This window comes from Malania oleifera, chromosome 13, assembly GCF_029873635.1.
Source record: "Malania oleifera isolate guangnan ecotype guangnan chromosome 13, ASM2987363v1, whole genome shotgun sequence".
Taxonomy (NCBI): Eukaryota; Viridiplantae; Streptophyta; class Magnoliopsida; order Santalales; family Ximeniaceae; genus Malania; species Malania oleifera.
Window position 1 is genome coordinate 21,687,719 of NC_080429.1, and position 17,806 is coordinate 21,705,524.

The 17,806-nt window shown below is 35.8% G+C and overlaps 1 protein-coding gene across 3 annotated transcripts in view; it reads right to left on the reverse strand.

The window, feature by feature from the left end:
• LOC131146777 (uncharacterized) overlaps positions 1-15,249 on the reverse strand; it is a 46,982-nt gene extending 31,733 nt beyond the window's left edge. For 2 of the 3 annotated variants that reach the window (XR_009134454.1, XM_058096557.1), the window contains exons 1-8: positions 14,962-15,213; positions 14,773-14,856; positions 14,554-14,627; positions 14,398-14,431; positions 11,835-11,893; positions 4,655-4,769; positions 4,520-4,557; positions 151-248 (exon numbers count right to left, since the gene is read on the reverse strand). Coding sequence is in view for 2 of the 3 variants with exons in the window: in XM_058096557.1 (XP_057952540.1) it covers positions 151-248; positions 4,520-4,557; positions 4,655-4,769; positions 11,835-11,893; positions 14,398-14,431; positions 14,554-14,627; positions 14,773-14,856; positions 14,962-15,096 (637 nt within the window). In the remaining variant the exon portion in view is untranslated. Of the gene's footprint in view, positions 1-150; positions 249-4,519; positions 4,558-4,654; positions 4,770-11,834; positions 11,894-14,397; positions 14,432-14,553; positions 14,628-14,772; positions 14,857-14,961 lie in introns of all 3 variants that reach the window. The other variant, XM_058096558.1, reaches the window with a different exon arrangement.
• Between the last annotated feature and the right edge of the window lie 2,557 nt (positions 15,250-17,806).

A 17,806-nucleotide genomic window follows, 5' to 3' on the forward strand; every position in this document is an offset into this window, starting at 1 on the left:
AGGTTTCAATATTCTGTTACAGTACAAGGACAAAATCACTAATATCAACAGGGAAACTTGTAAAGTGCTGACTATTCAAATCATTTTTTTGGTGATTACATAGAAGTGAAAGGCAGATAAGAATAACTCAATAGTAAACAGAAAAATTACCTTTACGAACAATTCTGCATTCTCTACAAAATTCGCTAATTAGTTCTTCAGAGGAGCTGATGTCTCGTGCCCATACAGGAGCAGATGCCAATGGTGCACTGCAAGTGACATGCAATAAGCATACAAATTTTAATGGGATCCATCAAAATACATGGGTTAACTGCAACAGTTATATTAACTAACAGGAAAAAAATGAACATATTTCTTTAAAAGCTACATAATAAATGCAAAAAAAAAAAATTACACTTACAATTAATAAAGTCGCTCTCTTTTCAAATTGCATGAGGATGGAGAGAAAGCGCCTCAACTACAAAGTACTCTCAATTTATAACCATTACTTTAGATGAAAATTTTAAACCCACATCCCATCCAAAACAAAGTGAAATGTTAAAGCTTGATATGCATTGTTGGCCCACAACCTAACAACTTAAGCTTTTAAGTAAAGTGGTAATCTAACATGGTATCAAAGCTACAATTGCTAGGAGGTTCTAGGTTCTAGCCTTATTGCCCGCATTCCTTGTGTTGTGTTAAAAATTATCTTATTTCCTGTAATGGGTTTTATTCATCGTTTGCTTTATATGTCCACATGCAATCAGGCTGCACATTCGGGGATTGTTAAAGCTTAATCTACATTGTTGGCCCACAACCTAACAGCTTAACCTCTTAGGTAAAGTGGTAATCTGACAAAAAAGAATTAACATTTTGATCGGTAGTATGTTATGTTGGTATTACAGTATTAATGATGGATGTTTCAAATTAAAAATTTATTTTTTTAATGAATATTATATGACAGTCCTCGATTTTATTTTAATTAAGTATCCTTAAATTTAATATATTAGTTTTAACGTTTTTAAATATTAACTACTACTTTAATGGTTTCATATTTATGAAGCTGGAAGTTATACTTAATTTTACCTATATAAACTGTGATCCAACTTCATTTCAAGATACGTTTTTTTCTTCTTTGAAATAACTTTTATCTTCTACTCTTTCTTGAGATTTTTATTTTGTTGGGTAACTAAATAACACTACATCTCCTATAGCTTGGTGTTTGTGAGGGCACACAAAACCAAGCCAACTAAGTAATCTTGGAGGTCATGCGCACAATGACCATTTGCACTGACAAATGTTCTCCGCAGGCACGAAATCGGCTTTAAGAATAGTGGTTCTTCCACACCTCAACTTCTAATAAGTATTTATATTTTTTTATTTAATATGAACTTTATTATTAAATATTTTTCCTTCTATTATATTTCCAACATGCTAGAATATGCAACAATTTCTTTTCACAAGATGAGTAGCAACAAAAAACCATGGACGATTTCATACATCAAAAGGCTCCATAATAAATAAGGAATTTGTGAAACATGCCAATTGCTTTCATATATATATTCTCATTAAAATATCACACCATCAAATATTACTAGCTTCCCTTTAGCAAACTAATGTATCTATTTATAAAAAACAACTCAACATGGACTTCTTTGTGAAAATCATATTTAACCATACATAAAGCATGTGGACATAGAAATAAAGTCACTTGGCACATTCTCATTCATAGCACTTTTCAGCTAACAGCATCTTTCAAATTATCAACATATAGCCACAACACTGCAATAAAGAAATCTTTCAAAAGGTGCAATCAAGGATCACTTTGAGGCTTACGTCAAGACAAGGTGTGCCTAAAATACACCAAGGCATAGTCTAGAAATACTAACTTCTTAAAATCCAAACAGCTAGTAAAGTACGTGGTATGCATTGGTACAAAAAGTGCACTTCTACTTTTTCTTAATTAAGACTTGTGCAATTTTTGGTTTGAGAATTTTTAATCAGATTTGGTAGGTAATCTAGGGACAACAAATTTTAATCAGATGTACATGTGAAAGGAATAAGGAATGCTATAAGCATTTAATCTGAGAAGCTCGGTTCTAAAATTTGGATGGTCCGGACAGAAGCTGCAACCCTAAGGGCTCCTGCACACACTATCACACGCCAGTCACCACTGCTAGCCGCCAAGCTCTTCACCGCCACAGCAAAGCCTCTCCGGTACCTCTCTCTCTCCCCCACACTTTCTTTCTCTCACCACAAGGAACCACCACCATCAATCTCCTCTCTCCGCTCCATCATCGCCTGCGCGAGAGCTGCCAGTGCCATCAAGATCTGCACCATCACGCCAACCATTGAAGCCTCACCACCACCAACACACTGGTGCTGATAGTTCTTCACACCTAAGGTTGTGGAGTCGAGTAGTGCTGGAAAGCAAACAGAGGGAAGGAAAGGATTGTAGTGGCCAAGTTTATCCTGGAAATCAGGGTGCATTGACTGAGAAAGGACTATGTCCCCTGTGTGGAGATGCACTACATTTGAACGATCCTGGGGCCTTCACAAATTGTTCGGAATTGACCAACCAGAGCGTGAAGGCCTCTAGGGTTTCAGATGGTGTTGCGAATATCTCAGAGGTGGCTACGGTGGTTTTCAGGGAGGAGGCTATGAAAATAATTGGGTCGGATTGTATGTTACTCGTGTTGGACCTAGCCAAGGTTATTGAAAAAGGAGGCTTTTCTTTTTGGACTAAATTGGGCCAGTTATTTGAGCATGCCCAATGTCTTGTAAGTCTGACTCTATGGATCCAAAGGAAGGCTCTCTTCATATGAGCTTCCAGCAGAAGGGTCAAGAGGGTCCTCAAGCCCAAGTGTGCAGTAGGGGTGCCTCAAGTAATTCTACTAATTGGTTCCAGGTAAAGGGCAGGTACAAAATTTTGCTCCTGGATATTAGAAAATGAGTATGGGGGAGGGAGGTCCCTAAAAATCCTGATATTGGAATCCAAATCCAGCATCCAAACTCCCAAGATCTGCGTCGGAATGATAAACAAATTTAGAATTCTAGCAGTTTAATTTCAAAACAAGATGGTGTTGCTAAAATCGTATCAAGTTTTGAAGGGGTAGTAGAAGTTGGTATGGAAAAGAATAAAAAAGAAGTTCGGTTTGGGAAGAAATCTGTTGATCATCGTTTTAACACCAATAGATTTGATGGAAATAAGGTTTATGCTCATAGGAGGCACTTGTATGGGTGCTGAGATGAAGGAAGTTCTTGAAGAAATGAAAGAAATTTTGGGTAAGTCAGTGCCAAAGTTAGTAAGAAGAAATTCTAAAGGAGAGTTAAGTATTATGGAAGACCCAAATGCTACGGAGAAGGCTGGACATAGTAATGAGATTAGTAAAGAGAAAAATGGTAAAGAAATGGGGGTATTTTTCAAATTCAGTGAGTGAAGATATTAGTGCGTTTGACTGTGGCGGGGGTTGCTATTGAATGAGATTTGAGAACAATATGGGTACATTTCTGATTCCTGTGATGAAAATAAGGGATTTATTGTATGTTCATCCTCCCCATTGGAAGGTTTGGAGGGAGTTTCTATTTTTGATAATGATGGGTTGGTGACTAAGTTTCAGTGCAGGGCTGGAATTCTGCCTACACCAATGGTGGAGATTCCTAAGAAGGATTTAGAAGCACAAAATCATTTGGATAAAATGGATTTAAAATTGAGTGACATTGGAGGAAATGAAGTGCATATGGATGGCGGTAAAAATCAAAAGATGAAGGGAGAAAGGGAGTTAGCAAATTTGAAGAGCTCAGTAAACTATGAGGGAAAAAAATTGAAAAGGGGATCAATAGGCTAAAATTGTCTAGTTCTACTTTGTGAGCGTTCATTTTTTTGTTCTTCCTACTTTTTATTTTTTTTTGCTTTCTTTCTTTATTCATGTTTTTTTTTTGTGGACCCCTTGTTCTGCATGTTGTACCTTCTCTTTATCTAAAATACCTTCAGCTGTTATTCCAAAAAAAAAAAAACTCTAAGGAGCTCTAACTCTTGAACCTAGACTTTTCCAAAACAACAGAGTTGTAGCTTGGATCATGAACACAATTTGTATTTATGATTAGCTCCTAGCATGGTTTAGTTGAATAAATTTAAGCTTGTAGTTGTATTAGAATGACCAACAAGCAGTTTACAAATCATTTTTGAATTTTTTTCAATTTTTCAGTACATAAGTAATTTTTCTTATTTTCCCTATTTTTCAGTACATAAGTAATTTATTTATGCAGTTTTATATGAAAATGAAATTACGCCTTTTTCCTTAACACTTATGCCTCACCTCAGAAGGGTTATAGAACCTCAAATAATGCCTTCACCTTTTTAAACATTGCAATAAGATGTAACTAACACCCTTTATAAATGAAGCAAGGCGTCTTAGGATACATTTTCTTCAAACCATATTTGAACATCTCATGTTTGTACATATATATGAATAAAATTCTCATACTATAAACAGTATGGTATTAAATCTTGAAGAAAAAAACTGAATTTATTACATACTCTGTTGATGTGCGGAGCAATTCGTATACCATATCTGTCTGCAACATTGAGAAATGCAAATGTTCAAGGCATCAATATAAAGAAGAAAATTGAAAGGCACACTATCTTTCACAGAAGCCTGTAAGGTAGGTTTACCTGTAAGACATTTGGCAAATTTAGCCTCTGTGCAAGTTGGGTGGCAATAGTAGACTTTCCAACACAAGCGGTTCCACAAACAAGGATTACTAACGGTACCCTTTGATGGTGAAATCTGAACAGGTAGCATATGGAAAAGAAACATTAGATTTGAATTTGAATACAATGCAGCACCCTCTCCCCTTTTTGCCTAATTATTTTTCTCGACATTATAACAGTGACAACTAACAAGGTTTATTAAAAGAACAAGAGAAATAATAAGAGTTATTAAAAGAACAAGGGAAACAATATTGGTTCAATCATATTCCACACATTATTGACGTAAATTTTTTTTTATTTTTTATAAGTAATAAGTTTATTGATATAAAAAATGAACGCCAAGTACATAAGGAGTGTACATGGGGTAAACAAATCAAAAACAGAAATTACAAGAATCTAGTAAATCAAAAACAGAAGAAAATGATTGGTTTCGCAAAGCAGCCGACCAATCCATCGAAGTTGTAAAGAAAAATAGCTTCAGGTCCGAAATGGATCTTTCCTTATCTTCAAAACACCTACTATTTCTCTCCCTCCAAAAACACCACAATAAACAATGAGGAACTATCAACCAAATAAACACATTTTGATAACGACCAAATCTGTCTGGCCAACATGCTAGAAGTCCCACTACAGATTGCAGCATAACCCAGCTCACTCCAAACAAACCCAACACCATAACCCACAAGTCCATTGCAACCGGACAATGAATAAAAAGATGATCAACCGTCTCATTATTACACTTGCACATGTAGCAGCAATCCAATATCCAAACCTTTCTTTTTCATAAATTGTCAATCGTTAAGCAATTCCCTAAAGCAGCAGTCCAAACGAAAAAAGCTACTCTAGATGGAATTTTCTGTTTCCAAATACTTTTCCAAGGAAAACCACAATCTTTGGAGCCCATTAAAATACCATAATAACCTTTAACCAAGAAGCCCTTCTCTCTATCAGATTTCCAGCACATCTTATCCTCACTGAACCCCTTCACCTATGCACCATATATGGTATCCATAAAACCAGTCAAGGCCTCTAATTCCCGAAGATGCATACCCCTAAAGAAACTAACATCCCAAAACAAGACACCATTATCAAACTTCATAAGCTCAGCCACACTAGCTTCTTTATCTCAGCAAAATCTATACAAATCAGGATAGCTGACTGCAAGAGACGTCTCACCACACCAATGGTCTTGCCAAAATTTCACCTTAGACCCATTTCCAATATCATATAGAACGTGGCAAGAAAAAGAAGGCCATCCCCTACTAATATTTTTCCACAAGCCAACACCATGTGAACCATTAACAGGCCTAGTACACCAACCACCCCATTCATAGCCGTATTTCACCTCTATCACTTGCCTCCAAAGAGCAGCCTTCTCCATCCCAAATCTCCATAACCACTTCCCAAGCAAAGCTTCATTAAACTGTCTTACCTTCCTTATCCCCAAACCACCCGAAGAAATGGGAAAGCAAACAGTATCCCATTTAACCAAATGGAATTTTGGTTCATCACCAATGCCACCCGATAAAAAATTCCTTTGAAGTTTCTCAATACGGTTAGCCACAGCAGCAGGAAGAGGAAATAAAGATAGAAAGTAAGTGGGTAAATTAGATAGAGTGCTTTTAATTAATGTGACTCTACCTCCCTTAGATAAGTACAAACGTTTCCACCCCGCTAACCTTCATTCTATCTTCTCCAAAATTGGGTTCTATGTTGTCTTGTCCTTGAATTTGGCTCCTAAAGGAAGACCCAAATATTTCATAGGAAGATTGCCTTGTTTGCAGCCAAGGACGTGCAAGAATAAGTCAAAATTAAACACCGTACCAACAGGAACCAACTCTGACTTGCCCAAATTTATCTTTAAACCAGAGACTGCCTCAAACCACATAAGTATCACACGGAGAAACAAAATCTGATCCAGATCAGCGTCACAAAAAATTAGAGTATCGTCCGCAAAGAGAAGATGAGACACCACCAAAGCTCTTCCTTCTATATGCCCCACACCAAAGCTTGACATGTGACCATCATGGACAGCTTTATCCAACATTCTCCCCAGGGCTTCCATAACCAAGACAAACAACGAAGGAGACAATGGGTCACCTTGTCTCAACCCCTAGAGCTCTCAAAAAACCCACAAAGAGTGCCATTTATCAGAATGGAGAAATGAACTGTAGATATACAAAAGAAAATCCACAGCCTCCATTTGGCAAAGAACCCACCCTGCTCTAGTAACTGCATAAGAAAACCCCAATTTACATTATCAAAAGCCCTCTCGACATCTAATTTGCAAAGTAGCCCTGGCATCCCAGTTTTCCATCTACTATCAAGGCATTCATTAGCAATAAGTACAGGGTCAAGAATCTGCCTGTTCCTCACAAAAGCATTCTGTGAAGTTGAAATTATATCTTCCATAACCGTGCGAAGTCTGGTGGTTAAGACCTTAGCAATGATCTTATAAACCCCCACCCCCCCCCCCCCAACAAGACTAATAGGGCGAAAATCCTTTACTTCAATTGCTTCATTTTTTTTAGGAATGAGAGTGATGAAAGTAGCATTCAGGCTTTCCTCAAACTGGCCTTTAGCAAAAAAAAAAATGATGGAACACAGCCATAAGATCAGGTTTGAGAATCCCCCAGCAAGCTTGGAAGAAGCAATTGTAAATCCATCTGGTCCAGGCAATTTATCACCATTAAAATTTTGTATGACATCAAAAATTTCCGCCTCCTCAAATGATCTATCTAGCCAATCTACATTATCACCGGATATTCTTGGAAATACTAAGCCTTCTGGGAATGGTCGACTAACTTGTTGCTCAGAGTATAAATTCATGAAAAATTGAGTGATGTAATCAGCAATCATACCTTGATCGGAAGACAAGGCACCATCAACCACAAGGCTCTCAATACCATTATTTCTTGTATTAGAATTAACCACTCTATGGAAAAATTTGGTATTTGCATCCCCCTCCTTCAAATGTAGCACCCTAGACTTCTGCCTCCAACAAATCTCTTCTAAAAGAGTGAGCTTTTCAATATTGGTGCGGAGAGCAGCTTGTTCTAACTTTTCCTCAGCTATTAAAGGATGCATTCCCTCTCTAACATCCAAGTCATTCAATTTGTTCCAAAGTTTCTATATCTTAACAGTGACATTCCCAAATTCTGCCTCGTTCCACTTTTTTAAATCCAACTTCAATGCTGCCAATTTCTTAGCTAGTATGAAACTAGGATTTCCTTGGAACGAATAGGATGCCCACCAACTCCGTCACTTTATCAACAAAGTTCTCCACCCTCAACCACATATTTTCAAAGCGAAAAGGAGTTCTACATCTCCGATGACTCCCCCCCTCCAACAGAATTGGGTAGTGATCAGAAAGTATTTTGGACAGCCTTCTCTATGAAAATTGAGTGAAGTGATCCGCCAAGAACGGAGAGAAAAGAAACCGATCTATTCTAGAAGCGGAGGAAGAATTGGACCACGTGTAAAGGCCTCCTTCCATAGATATATCCATCAGCCCATGAAAAGGAGGTAAAATCCAAAAATTCATGCATAGCCCAAGTATAACTTACAGCCCCTAGTCTTTCTGATGTGAAGCTGATTATATTAAAATCACCTCCTAGGCACCATGGCGAATCCCACCAACTAATCAGCCCTATCAGCTCCTCCCACATTTTCCTACGCTTCTTGTTCAAATTTGGCACATAAAAACCTGTGAAAGCCCACTCAAATTGATCACCGACATTTTTAAATTTGCATGAAACAGAAAAATACCCCATTGCTTCCTCCACCTTTTCCACTACCCTTCGATCCCACATCAAGGCAATACCTCTAGAAGCACATTCTGAACCCAAGTACAACCAGTCTACATATGGACAACTCCATATACTTCGGACAATTCCTCTAGTAATCCATTCAAGTTTAGTCTCTTGCAAACATACAATATTAGGTTTCCATGTACGCAACAAATTACGAATCTAAAGCCTCTTCTCAACCTCATTCAATCCACTAACATTCCATGAAAGTATCTTCATATTTATTTAGAAACAGAGAGATCCCGCTCCCTATTAATACCACTGCGCCTAGATGAAGCAAAACCATAATTAATTGAACTGAATAAACCTTTCAGTTCTCTTAAACCTTTCGCAACAGTTCTCTTCAAGTCACGTGCATTTTTTTCCAAAGTAGCCCTACGGTGTAATTCAGCCTCAACAGCCAGCAAAAAAGTGGTTACTTGATTTTCCAAACCTTGTAAGGATGTGCCCAGAAGTTTGTCAAACCCTTTAAATCTTCTTTGGAACCACTCGGAATAAGGTGTTTCCCTCACTAGACTCTCCACATCCACAACTTCCCATCCTTCCATAGTCAAGGGTAAAGAATAGGCTAGTGGCTCCACTACTAAAGGTGACAAACCCCTCTTGTTAGGTAGCTCAGCAACCTCTGTATCGTTGTCCGAGGCCCAATCCTCCACAAGTACATCATTCCCATCAAACTGAGCTAGTAACACCTCCAAAATATTTGCAGGCTTCAACGGAACCAAGGACAATTTGTTTTGCTCTTCCAAACCCTCTGTAACATCACCAGGTGGCAAAGAAATCTAAATTGGAACTGCAACTCTTATTCCATCTCGCAGCTCAAGCACCCACTGCTCAGAATTTCCCCACTTAATGAAAATATTGCCAGAATGTTCTTGACGAATCAATTGGATGTCTCGCTGCAAGTTTTCCTCACCATCAGATGTGTTTGCTGACTCACCAGTGCCGAGGCACTCTTTATCGGCCTCATCATAGCCTAAGTGCTCTGAAACGGTCTCGTTGGAGCCTAAGAGCTCAGTATCGGTCTCATCGGTGCCGATATTGTCAGTCCCGGTGTCATCGGAAGATTTCATCTACGGGCTAGCATCGACGCGCTTCGGTGATCAACTTCAAATTGCTTCGAATCGAGAACCACAACATCGCACCTTCTCACTAAACTCCCCAAGGCTGAAGATGACGATTTTGGATTTTGGGTCTTATTGTTTTGAAGGGCTTGTGTTGGTTTCGACCGCCAGACTGAGATGGGCTTGGGATTAGGTATGGGCTTTGGCTTGAAGGGAGCTTTGGGCTTAAAACTTTTATTGTTTTCCTTGATCTTCTCTGTACAACCCACTTCCTAAGCTTAAGTAACTTTGGACCATATGACCTCCCATCCTCCATCCGGCCCACTATGCAATCTGAGTCTTATATTCAGAGATACATAAGAGTTTGTGTTACCACTAACGTTCTCAGTAATTTCCACCGAAACATTAGCCTTTCATTTTGCTTGTTCCTTACCAGTACCCAAATCACGAATATCATGGCTATGATTTCTCAATTTTGAATTTTGAGAAATTGGCATTAATTGCTTTCCATTTTTGCTACCACCATCATCTCTCCGACCCCACTCCACCGCTGCCAACAAAAAAGTTTTGGAATTCTCCCCTGTGAGTTCAAGTGCAGATTGGGATGTCTGTTTGTTGGCTAATGTCTGTTTGCTGGCTAGCGTCTCAAGAGCAATGGCTTTCCGTAGATGAAATCCAAACCCTCTCCACCCACTGCCCAGTTTTCCTTCTAGCGCCACCAGAAATCCTTTCCGACGGCCATGTATAAGTTCCGAGATCATTAAAAAACAACCATGTGCATTGGATCCCAACTGCAAAATAAATACTTTCTCACCATGTCTGAATGTTTGTGCAAAATTACCAAGAATTACATTGGACATTAGCTCCTCCACAATAGCTAGCAAAAGTTTTGCAATCTCTTTGCCCATGCAAACTGATCGGAGAGAGTATCGATTTTGCTCAAAAATGCGTAACATGAAATAAGAACCACCCTCCTCAACTGAGAATTCAAAAGTCTTGGATTCTACGAAAAAGAAAATAGAACCCCCCATTCTTGAGCATATATCAACCACTCTAAGTTAATCTTCAAACTTTCTCAAAAACTGCAAGAACCTTCAGAATTATCGTCCTCCATGAACATGGCGTTCTTCTACCCATGGCAATGGCGATATTGTTATCAATTTCCAGTATCTCATGTAAGATGAATTTGTATCATGCATGAAAGGATATCTTCCTATCAAAAAACTGAGAGACGAATAAAACGAGAGAGAGAGAGAGAGAGAGAGAGAGAGAGAGAGAGAGAAGATGCTTCAAGAGAGAGAAGATGCTTCGAGAGAGAGCAGAGGCTTCGTCGAGCTTTGTCCAGGCTTCGAAAGAGAGAGCAGAGGGTTCGCCGAGCTTCGTCGGCTTCGTCAAGCTTCGTCCAGGCTTCGAAAGAGAGAGCAAAGGGTTCACTGAGCTTCATTTGAAAAGTCTATAATATTTAGGTTTCCTGGAATCCCGCTTGGGAGCAGCAGAAGAATCAGTAGTTCCAGTGCCCCCCAACGAGCTCGGTCCTCCTTTTGGATTCATCTACAGATCCCTGCATAAGATCTGTTAAGGCAAAGGAAGAGAGAGATCAGGCGATGTAGTCGCGCCACCGCCACCAGCTCCGTAATAGAAGGGGATGAGACAGAAACCCGGTGGGAGAGGAGGAGAGATCAGAACGGAGAGACAGCTTGCTGTCGGCGCTCCACCACCAATTGCCCGACATCAATGGTATCATTGAGGCAAGCAGAGAAGAGGGAAAAGAGAACAGAAAATAGAGCGAACGGTTTTTTTCTCTCATTGGCAAGTGAATTTTTAGACGTAATTATTCCTGATGAAATCCTATTTCAGCAACTGATACTCTGTAGATGACTGTGACGCTTTACAGAGAGTAATCTCACATATGCATCCATTTCAATCTATGTCTCTAAGCCTTTCCTACCCTCTTCTGCTAATATATACAAATCATTGTAATATATACTCTCTTTATATTCCCAAGTCTATATGAATACATCTCAACATATCCAAACCATGGGCCCAGTAAAATATAATGCTTAGAATTCATATGTTCTTAGGATATTTTTTTCATGTACATGGTCAACAGCAAAACAAAGAAACAAATGCATAGAAGCAAGCATAAGCAATAAGAATAAAGCGCAATTTGTCGGATGATTACTAAAGGAACATGCAAGGTGAAATAAGTAACAGGCGATCTCTCATGATCCAATGTTATACACTTATATCCTAAGAAAGCTCACTGACCTAGTCATCATCTTATAACGATTTATATACTCTTCCCCATAACCACGCCGCTCCATAAGCTGCAAATAGAGTGATATAAAATTCTCAGTGGAATTACATCTAATATCTAAATTTTTTAAATATAGCTGCTTTAGTAATTTCATTGCAATCCTATGTCCTATCCTGAGCTGTAACAATATAGCATATGCGAGAATGCAATTCAAATTTTCAATAAGAGCTATCTCTAGCTTCTTTATGCGACCATTTAAAAAATCCAAATGTGATGGTGCAGTACATCATCATACAGCACCATCCAGTTCATGCAGTAGATCAAATTGAACGCCTAAGTTTGCAATAGAAAAATAAGAGATTTTATTAATAATAAAGAAAATGCAAAAATGGAACATAAGCAATGCCACTTAGAAGAGATGAACACAGAGATAAGTAAAAAATTTAAATCAATCCAACATTGCCATCTCATCTCACTGTAAGTCCAGAAAACACATCCCTTCAAAGCAACCATCTGCAAAAGCCCACAATGAAGCCACATATCAAATCCAATCCCATAACATATACCAAGGCATCCTCTTCCTTGTAACTAAATGAGCATTCCCTTCCAACCAAATACCCCCACAAAAACAGCGAAAAAACCCTCCTCCACAAAGCCAAATCATCTCTACTCCAACCAAATGCAGTAAAAGAAGTAGCCAACAACTCCTTCACCGACTGGGGACAAATCCAACTCTCTCCAAAAAACCCAAACAACTTACTCCAAACCCTCCAAGAAAAGGAACAATGTGGGAAAAGACAAGATGCAGATTTTAAACTGTTGAAGCAAAGAACACATACGTAAAGGGATAAAACCTTAGAAGGCCTCCTACTTTGCTAACAGATTGTTAGTGTAAACTCTGCTAACTACAACTAACCAAATAAAAGCCTTAATCTTATTGGGGACTTTAGGGCATGTTTGGTATCATTGTTGTTTTTTGTTTTCTATTTCTGTTTCTCCACAGTGAAAAAACAAAGTATAAAAACGTGTTTGTTTCTATTATCAGTTTCTGTTATTGTTGCCGATTTTCAGCTGCTTGTTAAAAAACTAAAAACAAGATTTTACGGTTTTCAGTTATTTTGGCAACCTATTGCCAAGACTTTTAATATCCAGAAAAATTTATTTGTATTAAATTATTCATTTTATACACTTTAAAATTAAAATCAAAATGCAATGATCATATGAATTTAAATATAATTAAAATAAAAATATATAAAAATTTCAAAAAAATAATAATAAAGCCAATTATAAAATACTTTTACTATTTTTCAATTATCATATTCAATAAAATTTTCATTATAAAGTAAATTTTGAAAGCAAAACAACTTAGTATAATAATTAAATTAAATTTTATTTCTATTATAGTAATTTTTTAATGTGTTTTATTTGTAATTTTATTATTTTAATTATATTTTATAATATTTCGATTTAAAGATGAAAATGAGCATTTTTTTAATTAAAATTTAAATTTTTATTAGTTTTATAAATGTTAACCAAACAAATTGTTGGTTTCCAATTTTTAGTTTCTATTTCTAATTTTTGGTTTTCGTTTTTAGTTTTCGTTTGTCTAATTTTTGACGGTGATACCAAACGGCCCCTTAGCCATCCAAATGGTAAAATGAAGTGGAAAGGTCATGTTGTCACTAGTCAAATGCTCAAAGAAAGATTGACAAGAATACCCCCACTAAGAATCAAAGACCCATGACCGAAAGTCCCTCCTAATAGAGGGACAAAAAACCTCCAACAAGCACAACAAAAGAGAGAGCTCCATCAATTCCCTATCATAACCCAACGAAAATGGAAATTCGAAGACAAATCATCTCCACTAGATTTATAAAAAAAGAAAAATGAGATATTTCCATTATGCAATGAGGAAATCTGAAATAAACAAGGAAAAGAAATGCAATGCACAGAATCCCCCACTCAAAGTCTTCAAAAAAAACAAATGCGAACACCACCACCCACAACGTAAAGAGGAAAAATTGGATGACAATATTAAATACCTCTCTTTTTGAGTCAGGATCGCTGTAACTCCAGATATCATATATGGACAATAGAATGCAGTATCAGATATCTTATTTCTTATGATTTGGCTCTTCTCAGCATAAATATGACTCATGCAGTATTTGGGATGTGGAAATAGAAAGAAAATGAGTAGGTAGGACTTCTGAAATTCCCATCATTGGCCGGCAACACACTACACTATATTAAAAATATAAATAATAGTGAAAAGAAGTACTGGTGACATTTTAGGAGGAAGAAAACAATGGGAAATTCTGGTAAGCAAAAAAGGGGTGCCAACTCTAAAGTAGTTTGAAATGAAGCTTATATACAACTTAGCAATGCACTAGTATATGAATTCCCCAGCTGACCTAAAGGTTTGTGTGCAAACGAACAAATAATAGTGAAGTAAGACACACATTTAAATTCCCAGGCATGCCTCCAATTCCTGTGGTCAGAAGTACAGAAAAACAACAACAGATCCTCTTGATGTAAAATAACATATAATACAAATTAAGCAGTCATCTGACATACCTTAAATAAATTAGCTTCCAAATCAGATTGTGAGCTGCAAAATAGTAATATAAAAATTACTTAAGACATCAAAGCAAAGAAAATGTGTGTGTGAGTGTGTGTGTGTGTGTGTGTGAGAGAGAGAGAGAGAGAGAGAGAGAGAGAGAGATGGCATACACATCCAGAAGGCTGTTGTCTATGAGAAGCTTTTTGAGTTCAAGAGCTATTTTAACTGCTACATGATTAGGAATCTGGAAAAAAAATTATCATAATGAACAAATCCCAAAAACTAGAAGGCATAAACAGTTATCAAATGGAACTATAACGCGCACAACTATCACAAGAAGGCACCACAAGAAAAATACATAAACGGCTGAATTGAGTGTATTTCCATACTTTTGTGACAGTCAACATTCTGCTGAGAAGAAACCTGGACAGAACGTAGTAGTGATCTGCATTATCACCTAACCATACTTTCACCTGAAAACAACATAGCTTACTCAAGAAATTCAAACACACAGCACAAATATACTGCAAATTGAAGTAATTAAATTGAACTGGAGATTGAGAGGATCGAATCCAAACTTTGACGAAGTCATATTTGGATGAAGCGTTGCGAGTGTTGAATCTGACGAAAGGCAAAACAGAGTCATCTTTGTCATCGAAGGGTTCTTCGGCATTGCTAGGGTTTGACACTATCACTGCCTTGTCCTTCTTCATCTTCACGATATGTGTGCGCCTCTCTCTCCCTCCCCCTCCCCCTCTCCTCTGTCTCACCCTTGCTGCGTGGAGTGGGAAATTAGTCTCGGTGGCGGAGTCCGGTTCGCAGTCTGCGGCACCGACTGGGAACTAGCGCTGAAGAAAATTGCCTTCCAATTTTGCCCCTCTTCGTTGGGTTCTATTCCCAGCATGCCCTTCCGTAGCCTCTCTTTCCGGCCCAATCGTATTCATGCGATTGTTTTTGTTCATTCTTTTAAAAATTGTTTTTCACTATAGAAATGTTTTAGAATAATACGTTCACCCTACTCTTCCCCACTTAAATTAGGATAAAATCCAGTAATACTTTTAAGTTTTTTTGAAAATTGCACTTCACTGCCTGTATTTTTAAAAATTATCAAAGAATCCTCTTATATTTAATTTTAGTCCACCACTAGTTTAAGTATATATATAAAAAAATTAATTTTAATCACAATAAAATAATTCTTTAAAATAATATCTATTTAATAAATTAAATTAAAAATTATTCAATATAATATCATAAAGACTATGTAAGCGATTCAAAAATTTAATTGATTTTCTAATTAGCTGGTCCATCTTATCCAATCATTTTGGATTAGCGACATCATCGAAACAAAAAAATTCTATTATTATTCCAAAGTTTAAAAAAAAATGTGAGAAAATAAAAATTACTAATAATTTATAAAAACACCAAATAATTATAATACTACAAAATGTTGTCATATATGATTTTCATAAAAATTTAATGGCTAAACACATTATAAAATAAATAAAACATAGTTCAATATCTTTAAATTCGAATAACTTGTCAAATATAGTGTTAAAAAAATAAACTAAAACTTTAAAATTCATTCTCTGTAAATTAAACTATAAAATAGGATGTTAGATTATCTGTGTGTAAAATATGAATGCTAAATAAGTAAATAAAACTAAAATTTATATTAACTGGTTAACTATTGTTTGAGACAATCCACCTACTTTTCCTAATTTTATTCTAATTGCTATGTTATAAATATGATGTTCAATAAGACTTAAAAAGTAACCCACAAGTTAGTAAACTATTTGATTCGAGCAAATTTTTAAAACTATATTTTATTTTTTTAAATATATATTTAGTTATTTAATTTTCATGAAATATATATAACAAATATTTTGTAACAATATAATTATTTAAATTTTTTTCTAATTATTATTTATTTTATTTATTTATTTTTAATTTTTTTTAAAATAATAATTTAATATGTTATCATGCTTATGTCAACTAATTGACCTGGCTTAATTATTAGGCATTCAATTCATTTATAAGTTTAATTTTTAAAATATACTGCAATTAAATGATCAATTTTTTTAACTTAATTTATTAAATTAATGTTATTTTCTTAATTTAACTTATTAAAATTGAGTAGAAGGGTAAAATTGTTATTTTAATAAAAATAAAATTTAGTTTTTTTCACTAAACTTAACAATTAACTAACATTCAACTAACAAAAGATTCATTTTGTCAATAAAATTAAATTTTGAGGGGGTTTTGTGGTAGTTTTCGAAAACTTCAAGAGGTGAAGTGTCATATTTCAAAAAGTGAGGAGGTGTTGCTCTATTTTACCCTAAACATTAAGATATTATCTCAAATGAAAAATCATAACCTCCAAAACTCGAATTCCAATCATTTAACCAAGAAATTATTGAGTTTACGACCTAAGCCACTCTTGTTGAAGGATTATAATTTCCTTTTAAAATTAATATTAATTATTTTTAACATTAATATAAATTTATTATCTCATAAAAAAAAATTTATTTGGTTTGGTTATCAAAATTTATATTTATGTGTATAATCATAGTGTTTGATCTATATATAACATGCATATTTAAAGGGCAGTCTAGTGCACAAAGCTTTTACGTATGTGGGGTTCAGTGAAGGGACAGATCATAATGTGTTTAGTACGCAATTTTACCTTACATTTTTTCAAAAAGTTATTTCCATACCTCAAACTCGTGACCTCCAAGTCACACAGTGCTTACCGTTACACCTTAGCCCTCCTTCTATATAACATGCATATATAATATTAGTTTAATTAGATTACCAAAAATATTTCCAAACTTATAACAATAATTACCTCTATGCTCTTGCAATGCTTATGCACACGCACACAATACATACACACATACATGTGCGTCTATGTATATAATTATAATATTTTTTTAGTAATTCGTTGGACTTATAATCATAATAAATAATAATATCAAAGATAATAATTAAGACGAACAATATTAATATTAATATTATTTTTGTGATAATATGTAATAAATATTAATGTATAAGATATTTTAATGATGATAAAGAAATCAGAAAGACAGTTTTGTCCATGAATAATGAATGAAGAATATCTTTTATCCCATGAAGTTATTCTAAATGGACCCCAAGATTACTGAGGGGAGTTTTAGAAACCATATTTTTCTAAATGAGGGTCTTCTATTTTATATATATATATATATATATTGTTTTTCATAAACATAGAAGGTATTTGATTCATGCCATTCTTTTTAAATATATATATATATATATATATATATATTTAAAAAGAATGTAGAATGGCATGAATCAAATACCTTCTATGTTTATGAAAAACAATCTACGCTTCACAAAAAGTGAGGGTACCTCAATCAGCACCGTCCTTGGACCGAGGAACGCCTC